The 13375-nt window shown below is 39.4% G+C and overlaps 1 protein-coding gene across 4 annotated transcripts in view; it reads left to right on the forward strand.

The window, feature by feature from the left end:
- Positions 1-4108, forward strand: part of LOC125005035 (protocadherin-9) — a 204974-nt gene extending 200866 nt beyond the window's left edge. For 3 of the 4 annotated variants that reach the window (XM_047579960.1, XM_047579959.1, XM_047579961.1), the window contains one exon: positions 1968-4108. In XM_047579960.1, coding sequence (XP_047435916.1) covers positions 1968-2338 — 371 coding nt within the window. In that variant the 3' untranslated portion in view covers positions 2339-4108. The remainder of the gene's footprint in view (positions 1-1967) is intronic. The other variant, XM_047579962.1, reaches the window with a different exon arrangement.
- The last annotated feature ends 9267 nt before the right edge of the window (positions 4109-13375 follow it).

Genomic DNA, 13375 nt, shown 5'->3' on the forward strand with positions numbered 1-13375 from the left:
TTTGGAGTCAACAGTAAAAGGTCAGCAAGCAAAACAATCAGCTGATGCAGTTGAAAGCTGTAGAGTTGGTTATTGATTCTCAGCGGGATCGCCGCTAACAAGCCTTTAACGTCACAGTGAATCTTTTGATTCAGTGTGAAAATATAATTAAATGGAGGTTACGCAGGAATTTTACTTGACATTGTTTTTACTGATGTCATCATTTTGTATTCGTCCAAACATCACTTTTCAATATAATACAGGATAATAATACGCAGATATTTTGATTTGTGTATTTTGCCCAAGTATTTTCTCAAATTACCGACAGCATTATGTTCATTGAAAAGAAAAGTATGAATCAGAAGATAATTTCACCACTACTGTCTGCTACTCTAATGAGCTCTCTTCTTGAAAATTTTCTAAGCCAAAGTGATGATGAGGAAAAATAGCTCCATGTAGGATTTTGGAGAAAAGAAAAAAAAAAACACTTTTAAAATATTACAGAGCCTAACCACCGACCAATTAGCTCTTTGTGAAGCAACGGCACAGATTAGGACGAATAGTTATGGTTTTCTCTTTCAGGACAAAGAAACAGACCAATTTGTTACCTTCCAAGGCTTGAAAAGCATCATACACAAACACAGACAGAACTGGTTTCTCCTTTATTCCAAAAGTAAAAATAAAATAAATACATTTGCAAAAAGAATATTTCTTCAAATGCACCACCCAAAATGTGGACTGTTTCATTTTTAACATCTGAATGGTAATGCATGGTTCATGAGAGGAGTAGCCAGAGCAGCACTGAGCAAGAAAAGAAAGATGGTTTGCTTTGATGCAACCCGACCTTCACGTTTTTCCTCCAAACATAATTTGCACTTGGACATGGACAAAAGTTCTGTTTGTTTGGGATTCCGGATTTTAAGGCAGTATCACTGCACTGTCGCACCATCTCTTACGGTGTTTGCTGTTTTGCTAATTTTCTGTGTTAATCTGCCCATGAACCCACATCGCAGTGCACAAAAATAACTCATTAGCCCTTATTCATATCTGTAGCTCCCTCTGCTTTCCAGCTCATTCATGTTTTCAGACACACTGCTGGTTGTTCCACTAAACTTTATGTGTGCCAGAGTGTCTCAAGTCGGCAAAAGGAGTTCAAACAGATTTTATTTTACATTTTAGACCCGGTTGGATCTTACTCAAACATCCCATAGTTTGTTGAAGAAATGCCCCTGATGCCTGTTGTTCACTGCTTTCTTTTTGCTGCACAAGATTATCATTGAAGACTGGTGGTCATCATCCAATCTGCTCAGTGCACCAGAGACATGGGTTTGCATAGTGAAATCTACTTGTGATTTGCTTTCGGCAACAACACTACTTCGGTTAAGGTTGGGGAGAGATTGTACGTTCTGCTGTGTAACTGTTTGGTGCTACCAAAACCCAGGATCTTTCCTTGTCAATTCATGCCAAGAGTACCAAGACATGGCATCCTTAGGAAATGTGAGAATATATTCATGTTTTTATCTGCAGTGGCCTTTTTCATTGTATCACTGTAAAAATGTAATTTTCTATGTCATTCAAATGTACTTGTAGTGCCAGTGGCTCAACAGATAAAAAGGGTTGCTCATGAACCAGAGGGTTATTGGTTTGATCCCTGGTACATAGACGACATGCCAAAGCCGTGTCCTTAAGCAAAACATTGTTGCTCCCAGTTCCCTTGGCATTGGTCCGCGAATGTGCGAGTACTTGAACATGAACGAACCGGTGGACGTGTCCTTGTGACTCTGAAGCACTTTGAGTAATAGTAGGTAGAAAAGTGCTGCATAAATGCAAGATCATAAATATAAGACCATTTTACTCTGTCAAAATTCACTTGAGGGTTTCTGGCCTAGCACTGTGTAATCTTATATAGAGCTGGAGTGAACAGGTTACGTAGACAGATGCTCTCAATAAAGTCTAATCTGTTACTTTCTCCCTTCTTCTCTTTTCAGACGGTCCTCTGGGACCACGTGGCCTAGTAGAAGCTACAGAGATGTGCACACAAGAGTGCCTTGTCTTGGGACATTCAGACAACTGTTGGATGCCCCCAACGTTGGGAACGTACCAGCAGCCCAAGTCACCCGTGTCCAGCTTTGGGTCTCAGAGGGAGTGGGGTCCCAAGGAAAAACTCCTCAATGGACATACTCTGACGAGAACCTGGAAAAATGAGAGTGGGCGGTCAGAGCATTTTGGTGACAGGAAGCAGTTTGGGAGCGGAGAGGGACACTTCACCAGCAGTGGAATGGCTGATATTCCACTGGTGAGTTTGAAGTCCTGCCAGCCTGCCTCCTGTCCAGACAGCCCAAAGGACCAGCAGCTATAAGAGGGACTTTGCTTCTGTGCTGTGGAGCGTCCTTGCATCTGGACACAGCGAACGAGCGGAGCATCTAACCAGAGCTCGTCCTCCTGTTTTGTTGTTTCCTTTCTCTCTCCCCCCCACCTCCCCCATTTCTTCCCACTTAAGTTGACGCTTCTGCAGTTTGATTGCCACACTTGCTACTGTATGTAGGCCACAAAATAGTGCTTATGCTGTGTTCTCTACAATCCAACTTTATTATGGCTCTAGGAAAAAAAACAAAAAAAACTTTTTCCTTTTTCTTCCTCTTTATGGATTTCTTCGACATTCAGTTACACCTCTGTCCGCTTCATGCGCGAACTGGACAAGTGGAGGAAGGACGAATGGTGGAGAAAATGAAAACAAATTACAAGAAAAGGAAAAAAAAAAAAAAAAGACTACCATGGCTGACCAATATATACAAATATTTGTGGTGTGGTTGTTATTGAGTTGTTCAGGACTATATTAATCGACACAATCAAAGAAAATGGAATTACATTTCAGAAAGTGTTGTTCTGATAACACTGTTCGTGGACACTTGTTTATTCTGTCATTGTCTGTGTGTTTGTATATAAGACTTATTAACCACTATCATGTATCTGTAATATCCACAGTGAGTAGGACAGTTCTTGTCATAATAACGGCTTGTCATTGGCATTGGAAATTTCAGCTGGACAGGAGATTTACAATACGGCAAAATGTACCAGATAAAAACCCAACAGTTTCCTTTCAAATGTCCATCTCGTAATATACTCAGTGTTACCCATATTCTTTCACAGTCATTTTCTTTCCCTCAGAGTAATGCAAAACCACAGGCAAACATTTTTTAAAAAAAGACAAAACATTTTGTATGAAGGATGTCAGTGCTCAATATGTGCATTATAAAAATGAAAAGCTCTGAAAGCTCTCCTCTACTGATTTTGAAAGTGTTCAGTACAATTAAATAGCAATATATTTGTAAATGGCTAAATGTTTTATCTAACGTTGATCTTATTACTGTATAGATTTTACTCAAAATTGTGATTTAACTGAGTACAATCCCTCAGTAGTACCTGCAATTTATTGTCATATGTGTGTATATATATATATATAAATATATAAAAAAAATATTATTTCCACAGTTATTTTCCATACATAAGAAAACACAGGTTAGGATAATACTTTAATCACTGTGCCTTCATGATGTTTCTCCAACCACTAAATTGTGCTTATTTAAACGACGAGACCATGTTGGCTACAAAGAATATCCAGTCTTATAATCGGATGCCTTTACGCATTGAATGTTTGCCAAATTTAGAGACATAATCACACAGATGTAAACGTACAAAAATCCAGATGTTGATCCTAAAGAAAAACACAAAGGCATGTGCAGATAATGGGTCAACCATTAAAGCTCATCTGTCTTTCCACTGTCTGAAAAGGTTTGTTTCACTCCACAGCATGGAAGGCAAATTACACAATGGAATAGCATGCTAAAAAAAGATATAGCTTTTGAAATTAACTTGATAATTTTTTTTTTTTTTCGTGTCATTTTACTTTGTTGGGATATGGCTGATTTGTGCATTAAGGCGACGTTCGGTTTGTAAAGCACTTTCATATTTATGTCACAGTATAAAGAAGTTAAGTGGGATGGAGTGATTCGCTTATCGCAGTATGTTTGTCAGTTGTGAGGGTGTTTGGCATCACAGATACTGAAACAATTAATCCTTGTTACTACTCTACAGGTATACAGCTACTGCAATAAATGTTTTGATTATGTGTATGCTTTCTCTGTGTGCAGGGTGATCGCCTCAGGGGATCCGTGTCTGTGTTGTGTCTGCCCACATGAGCCCATTTCCCATAATAATTTGGTACAAAAACTTAAATAAGCCCGTAATTTATTTTGAGAGCACAGCACATTCATCAGGCACAATTGACTTTTTCATAATTTTCAGAGTAATTTTCCTTCTTGTAGGACAGCAAAATCCCTCCCATTATCTGATAGCATTTACTGTACTTAACATAATTAACCTTGAAAAGGATGACAGCGTGACTACAAGAACCAAGAAGACACTGATGTGTTAAAACTCCCTCCATTAGACCGTGTCCTCATGATAAATAGATCTCTGGCCGTTGTTCTACTTTGCATCTTGTATCCTCATCATAAACGCTCACTAAAAACATTACTCGCGGGTCACTGTGGCGTACAAAGAAGGGGACATTTCTGGAAGGAGGCTGCCATGAAAATCCAACCTCTTTAGAGCCAAACAAAACCTCACAGTAAACTGTTGAGTTTTCTTTCTTTCACAGTATACTGTCGACATTAAATACACCACTTATTGTATTGGTTTGGACTGAAGAAATGACAGACAACTGAATTTAAGCTGATTAATTAGGCGCGTTCACATTTCTCTCATTAGTTGTAAAACTGTGACAAAGTCAAGAGATAAAACAAGTTCGCTATACTTCAAAATGACCGCCTGGATTTTACTTCTTTTTGGCTTTGATGATGATTAAAAGATCATAAAATATCCTGTGAGTAAGTGCTTTTGCCAATTCTTTCCAGAATACCTGGAACTTTTAAAATATGCAGTAAATGTGGGAAAAAAAATACCAAATTTTAAAGGGTGTAATAGAGGCACAAGTGAAATTTCCGTAATTATAAGATGTCAGCTTTCAGAAACCAAATTGGGTCATCCAAATTGCGCTTACCCATATGTGCCACCAGCAACATATTCCATTTTTAAGGGTCATCTTCAATCATTTGCATTTTGTTGTATGCAAATTTGAATTATGTGCATGACTATGTTGCTGTTAAGCGCAGTTTATACCTCTGCGGGATACAGACACGGCAATTTAAGCACATAGCATACGAAGGTGCGAGCCATTTATACTTGTGTGCTGTATCTTTTGTTTTTTTTGGCCAGTCAGGCCAAATTAATTTCAGTTTCTACTTCCTGCTTCCCTTGAAGACATTTTGCCTTGTCCGACTAGCTTCTTCAGTTCTGAGAGACTCTAACGAAGCCATTGTCAGTGGGAGCCTCCAGTCTCAAGGTGCACATGGTGTTGAAGCCATCTATGTCAAATTGGAGAAACCTTCTCTTAACAGTGGAGGGTGGAAGCTTCAACGCCATTCCTACTTTCAAACTGGAGCCTCCTACTGACAATGACTTCGTTAGAGCACCATTCATAGGGTAAGTAGCCGAGGCACATGGTCCTCCTTGTTAATAACAGGCAAGTATCCAGCCTTTATGGAAATTAGTGGCACCAGAAACAAGCCAAGCAAGTTTCTGATGAGCTGTACCCACTGAGTTTTTCTATTTAAACCTCAACTTCCTGGCCCTCCCCACAACCCATAGGACCCAAAGGGCTCCGCTAACAACATTGTGTTGACAGACATCACAGGACACCCTCAGAAGACCCATGTCTATTTTCTGAAGAGTCACAACTGTTTTGGAGGCACAAGGGAGACCTACACACAAATAATGTTATGCCTGATTGGTGCACAAAACAATTTACTCTTCTCATATCACTTTGTAGCTGACAGTTGGTCACCATTGGCCTCCAGTTGCCAAGGTAACCCTCTTGTGTATTTGCCCACCCTAACCTTAACGTAGCTGTATCATAGTGAAACAAGCAACACATAAATTAATAATTATAACATTAACAATAACTATATGTTTTTGCAGTCAGTAGTCTCTTTATATTAAACGAAAATATCATTAAAGACGCCACTGCTCCATCTGGGTTCACCCAATGCTCCATGCACGCTGTCTACTGTGGTAGGACCTCAGGTAGAAGCTTAAATGTTTGAAGAACTCTGTGTTTGTGTCATATGTCAACCCACTGTATCGGTCGCTGGTTGCTTGGTTGTCACCTTGTCATTTGTCACCATTTGCGTGGCTTCAAAGTTGAGATTTGTAAAAACCTTGTGGCCACCTTTCACCACCGCTACAACTTGCTGAACTTCATTAAAATTCCATGGTCGCCACATCAGTGCTATATTCTTCTCGTGTGTGCACCACTTACCACCATTAAACTCAAAAGTCACTTTTGTCAGGGCCGAGTGGAGGCGCTTTGGGTGTTGCTGGGTTATTGTCATGGAAAACTGATCAAACAAAAAGCCACGCATATCTCAAATTTCTAAATCCTCTAAATGGCGTACTCATTTAGAAATCCCACAAATGAGGAGTTGATTAAGTACACACACTTCCACAGCCTTTAAATTGATGTATTTTTTATTTGTTCTGGCACCCTGCATCGTCTTTTGGGGCCATTCCCACATGCCAAAAATGTTCTTTATATAGCAAAGTGAATATACGATCACATGTTTTCCTCTGAAAAGTTCTCTAAGGTTCTCTGCATCATTTCCCATAACTGCTTGGATACTACTGCAGCATTATCCAGCCACAGGCAACTACATATACATTTGCATGCTACCACTGGCCAGTAATGAAGGTCCTAGCACCCAGTTTAACAAGTGAAGTAATTATATTTGCCTTCATTCTCTTAGGTTTTCCTTTCCCACTGTAACCTCGTTTGATATATTTATCAACCGTCGCCCAATGGACCTGTTTAAATTTTTACTTGTCATGCTAGCTATTGACTTGTGCAAGAATAGTTTCAGAGAAGCTTCAGAGCTAATTGCCTTGGAAGTGTGAGGGAAAGTAAATTAGTGTCACACCACAACCAAGGAAAAAAAAAAAGGTTCCCAATCACTTTTGCTTTTTATAAAGCTTTGAGAATTTTTTTTTTTCTTCCAGACAGGGAAGCCTCTGTGCACAAAGTGGAACAGGGTGAATGTTCAGCGGGAGGAATCGGTTACACAGAAGGCATGCACATCAGACAGAAGAAGAGAACTCTCCACAAAGATACACTAGGCAGCAGCAGCACCATCTACATATTTTGAAGACCTTATTTGAAGATAATAAGGAGCCCAAATTAATGTTGGTCTGCTCTGACACTTTGGTTAGTTTCATTTCATCTAATGAATGTGGGAGAATTCAGTCTGGATCCAAACCAGACTAACAGACCCTGTGGCCTGGTGAGCCTGTATATCTTGAGCCAGGAGGGATTCCTCTTTGGCTCACTGGACGAGGAGCTCTGTGGGAAGCCAAGATCTAAAACCAGTTACAGTGGAGCTTTAAAAGCACAGAGTTTCTCTGTAGATCGCAGTCAAATGAAGGCAAGAGCTGAACGGCCCTCAAGCTGTGTAACCCGAGCTCTATACTCTGACCAGGTAGTTCCTCTTTTCACTCACTGCCATCGTTTGAAGTCATCCAAGGTAAACGCACAAGATTTAGCCAACGGTACAAAACAGGATCTTATCTGCTTTTCACAAGACTATCTATGCCCATGTTACCAGCCAAACTCTACTCTAGATTCAGTCACATTTTATATGTACTGATACATAGTACACCTTGCTTTAAATTACCTTATATAATTAGATACAAGTTCAGTTTTGTTCTTCATAGCTACACAGCGACGGCAACAGTACAATGAAAAAATGGGTCAACTCAGCAATAAAAGAAAAAATGAAATTAAAGACGTGAAAACAAAATTATACAGAAAATGTAAAAGTGGCAAAAGTGTATGAACAACACTTTTAATATCTGGCTGTCCCTGGTGAGTGTAGTTTTATGACAATGTTTAGGATGATTTGTGTTGCAGATGGAGTTACAGATCTGGATAAAACATTCATAGCCGTTTCAGAAGGTCAGAAAACAGGACTGATTTGTTCTGGCCTTTATCACCAAATGAATACACAGCACCACAGAAAGCAGTTCATAAATAGAAAGTGAGAGTTGCAGTAATGTTCTTTAGATACGTTTTCTTGTATGAACCTGACAGCACAACCTTTAGAAATGTCCGTGAGTGCCTCCGCAAAGACTGTGTCCCATGCATCTAGTCCAGAACTCTAACCTTAACGGTCTCCATTTAAATAAACAGCAAGACAGTAAATTAATTTTATATGCCCAAGAAGAAGAGGAGACTGACCAAATGAAACATGAAGGTCAGCGGGGAAGACGATGATAGAACACGAACTGTCATGCAACAGCCACTGCAATAACTGTGACAGATTAAGAGTGCGTCAGGAGAAATTGTGCCTTGTACGGTGCCACTTACTTTGACCTTATACCACAAATGTGAATCATTACATTTACAGAGGTCACTGTGAAATACTGTAGGTTGGAGCTGAATACCAAAGCTTCTCAAGAAACGCTTCAGCGTCTACTGTCTGTTTCGAAGAATGCAAACGAGTAAATACGGCCATGGAAGCAGCTCTGTGAGGCTTTTGTTAATAGTTAAATCGTTAGAAAAGGATCACATAAAGTATTTCAAATATTATGCAAAAAAAGTTTTTAAAAAAATCGCACATTACTTTGGGTTGATTTAATATGCAACAAGAAATGTACTGACAGCGTTTATAGATATATTGAAATGATGTGGTCCTTTGGCACGAACATGTGTAGTTGTAGTAGCTTCCCAGTGAACCAAAAAGCAGCACTCAGGGGCTGACTTGTGAAAAGTAACAAGTTTTATTCAGTATTGTGTAATGCTGGCAAACCTGGAGATGAGGCCTGGGGGTTAAAGCTGAAAGCAAGTCAGGCAGCTTTCAGATTTTATGCAGACTTGGGGTGAGAAGCGTGGCTGCCTGGGCTAGCAGAAGACTCTTGCACATGGTAACAGAGCCTGGAGGCACAGAGGGACAAAAAGGTAACTGAAAGAGAAAGGGAACATGAGGATTCGCAGAGTAAACACAAGCTCGGACCTAAGTACCATGCTGATGAGTTGAACAATTGGGCAGAGAACACAATGCGCTGGACAACATACTGTATCTATTGCAGGTGAACAGATGAGGCAGATATATGAGTAAGAAGAGAATGCACGCCACGCCCTGATGAACAAACAAGAGGACCATGAACAAGAAAGATGAAGAAATAGAAAAACTGAGGGACAACGGCCAATATGAGCCCAACATAATGGAGGAGCATCAAAACATCTCATCTGCTCTTAAATACTTTTCAGCTGAGAAACTTCACTTCACTAATTTCTGCAACTACAAATGTCATTATGTTGTCTTATCATGCACCAGATTACATGCATTATGAGTGCTAACATTTCCTACTCTGCACCAAACACATCTGTGGTAGATTCATGCTTGTCCATCCAATAGTTGTTGAGGCATTTGATTAAAAGTCAATAATGCCAAATCAATGGTTTCAAAAGGTCAGTGGAGACTTGACAATATAAATATAATATACAATTTCTGGCCATTTCATTAGGTACACGTAAAGAAACATTCCTCAGAGATTTTGGTCCATATTGACATGACAGCATCACGCAGTTGCTGCAGATTTGTCAGCTGCACATCTACAATGCAAATCTCCTGTTCCACCACATCCCAAAGGTGCTCTATTGGATTGAGATCTGGTGGCTGCCCATCTTCTTCAAGGTGTGACGTGTTGTGTGTTCAGAGATGGCATTCTGCATTCCTTGGTTGTAACGAGTGGTTATTTGAGTTACTGTTGCCTTTCTATCATCTCTAACCAGTCTGCCCATTCTCTTCTGACGTCTCACATCAACAAGGCATTTTCATCCACACAACTGCCGCTCACCAGGTATTTTCTCTTTTTCGAACCATTCTCTGTAAAGCCTAGAGATGGTTTTGTGGGAAAATCCCAGTAGATCAACAGTTTCTGAAATACTCAGACCAGCCAGTCTGGCACCAACCACTATCAAAGTCACCCCTTTTCCCCATTCTGATGCTTGGTTTGGACTTCAGCAAGTTGTCTTGATCACCTCTACATGAATACATGCATTGAATTGCAGCCATGTGATTGGCTGATTAGCTATTTGTGTTGACAAGTCATTGAATTGTACCTAATAAAGTGGCAAGTAAGTGTACAGTCTAATAATTGAGATATATTTTAGCTGGGTCTAAAGTGGTGGATATAACAACTGCCCCAGAGCCCTACCGTTTCCATTGCTAAAAACTTTCCATAGAAATTCAGTATAAGTTCACAGATAAAATGCAGTGCACAAACTATATTCGTTCATATTATATGGCAAAATATGCCGTTTGTATTTGCTCTCTGGGTTTTCCATTTATACCTTGCCAAACTGGCACCATTACAAAAAGATTATGGTTTAGTTTTAGGTTATGCCAACTATGGTTAACGTTAAAAACAAAACAAAGAAAAAAAATCCTTGGATTTTTGTGTGCTCAGATTGCACACACTTTCACATTTCAGTGTACCAATTAAACTATACATGTGAATCAAATAGGTAAAATTATTCTTTATGACTAACAGATCTGTAACAAATAAATAAAAATACTCTTGTGCTTTTGTCTTTTATCTTCAGCGGCACTGGCCTACCTCTGCCTAGTGCTGTGGGCACACACACACACAAAAAAAATACGATAATGATAAATCTATTCAACTGATAAAAAAAAGGAGTTTTAAGACAGGGTTCAAAAGAACATAATGATGTGGTTAGCCTGAGCTCCTCACTGAGATGATTGCAGGGCTTAGGTGCCCTCGGAGCAAAAAGGCACAATTCCCTCAGGTCTTAAGTCTAGACACAGGAACGACTGGCAGGCTCTTGTCAGAGGATCTCAGACTGTACACAGGTTGTAGGAGAGAAGGGCTGAAATATCTATGGAGCTTACGCAGTCAATAAAACCATGTTTGATGGACAATGTCAATGGAATTTAACCCAGTGTCACTGATAGCTACACCATGTAGAACCCCCAGTTGCTCCCAGTACCACTACAAGAACAAGATGTCCTGAAAAGTATATGGCATTAATAGGATCTAGGAACTATAAAAACTAAACATCATCTTTGAACAGGAAGTAGTTTTTGGAAAGAAATGTCCTCATGTGTGGACCTGGGGATTATTTCAGTCAATATTATGATAAAGTTACCAATATGTAACAATATAAAACCATTAATTTTCATGTCTGAACATGGCTGTGCAAAAGCAGAATTACAAATGATGAATTCCCAATGTCTTCAATCCAGTACTTCCCAATTAGTGAAGTTATAGTTCGTTACTATTGACAGAATTTGTGTGTCATATTAAACTAGACAACTTAATAAGCCATAGCTTTAATAGCTGCAGCTTAAATCCCATTAGTTGCTTTGTCATTGTCGGCTCTTTGATTGGCGATGTTACTTTGCCGACACCAGTCCATGGATTCCTGAAGCTGAGCCTCTGACAGAGTCCTGATTTTTAATTTTTCCTCTGAAAGACCGATTCCTTCTCATAAAATCGTCTCGAGCATCTGCTTCCAAGACTGGAGTCCTGGGGTTTTCTCCACATGCCGCCCTCCCACATTTCAAACATACATATAAGACTAATTAGTGACTCTACAATGATCATTATTATGTTTACATTAGATGTTGGCTCCAATTAATGCTTTCTGAAAATATATTGCATCGGCTCTTGCGTTATATGTGTTAGAAATTCACTGATCTGTTTCTGCCATGTGACACATGAAAGGGGCAAAACAGAAAAACTATGTTTCAGTATTTGGCAATCAGAATTTACACTAGCTTCTTCTGCATTTGCAGGCTTTAATTACTTAATGTATTTTTAGGAACGTTTTAACTTTAACTGACCAACACCACTGGGATCCATGCGGCCCAGGCACCTGTCCCTGATTGGAGATTCACAAAACTTAATATGTTTTTATTTAAATTTCATAATCGTCATCATCATCATCATCATCATCATCATCAGTCCACCTGTACCGTGACCGGGAAATTAATTTGGCCAAATGATTGATTAGGCCATTAGTTTACTTACGGATGTAATGATTTGCACCCAGTTGAGAAACAAAATGAAGCCTGTTTTGTCATTTCAAGGCAAAGACGACATTATTCATGCTCTTGTGTTGTCACGCCTTGATTACTGCAATGCTTTGTTTTCTTCCATCAGCCACGTTTCTATGGCTCATTTCCAATTTGTCATAAAAGGAGATATAAGTATGTCTCCTGAAATATTGTGCCTTTGTGTCTGTTTATTCAGAAAAAAAGAGACAATAGAACATATCTGTGAGGTGCAAAAGTAAGTGCACCACTAGGATTAATTTCAAGGCCAAATTCAAATCCATCTGTTCATAAGTGTTTCCAATCAGCGTAGTGTTGTTCAGTGCCCTGTTTTGTTTAAAAAAATAAAAATAAAAAATCTGGGATGTGTAACAGTCTGATCTTCACAACATATTTGTGCTAGCACATGATGGCATGAAAATTGAGCTTTAAATGGTTGCTCATCAGGCTGGAAAATGTTGCACAACCATCCCTTAAGAGTTTTAAGCCCACAGTCAGAAAGTCTGTGAACAAATGGAGGATGACTATTACCCTCCAGAAGAGTGGCTGTCCAACTAAAATCACTCCAAAAGCAAGACGCATAGACCAAGAGATCACAAAGGGACACATGGAAACTTCTAACCAATTAAAGGCCCCTCTCACATAGGCTCATATTAATGAGCATGAATCCACCATCAGGAGAACACCAAACAACCATGCTGGTTATGGCAGTGCTCTCCAAAAAGAACATTCCTGCCAGTAGGCAGTAACATCATGTGGGCCACAAGACAAGCCACAAGCCAATTGGGGGAAAATGGTTTGCTCTCAGTAACTGCGTTTCCATTTTTCATTTTGCGATAAACTTTTATATCAATTTGTCTAAAAAAACACCTCATGAGAGTGTAAAAGTGTTTGAGCAATATTGTGAAATACAGGTGTTTTTTTTTATTGCGATATTTGGGTACTGTGCACATCTAGGTGTCATGGAAACACAGCTACTGATGGACCAATAAATTCTGTATTATATCAAATTCTAAAGGAAAATGCCAGGGTTTCTGCCTGTGAGCTGAATCTTAAGAGAGGCTGCATCATACAGCAAGAACACGTGTCGTATTATGAAAGTGATAAATGATACAAGAAGAATTGTTGTTTTGGAATGGCTAAGTCAAAGTCCTAGTCCAACAGATATGTTATTTCAGGATCTGAAGCAAACAGGTTCATGTGAGAGA

This window comes from Mugil cephalus, chromosome 3, assembly GCF_022458985.1.
Source record: "Mugil cephalus isolate CIBA_MC_2020 chromosome 3, CIBA_Mcephalus_1.1, whole genome shotgun sequence".
In the NCBI taxonomy this organism is placed as follows: domain Eukaryota; kingdom Metazoa; phylum Chordata; class Actinopteri; order Mugiliformes; family Mugilidae; genus Mugil; species Mugil cephalus.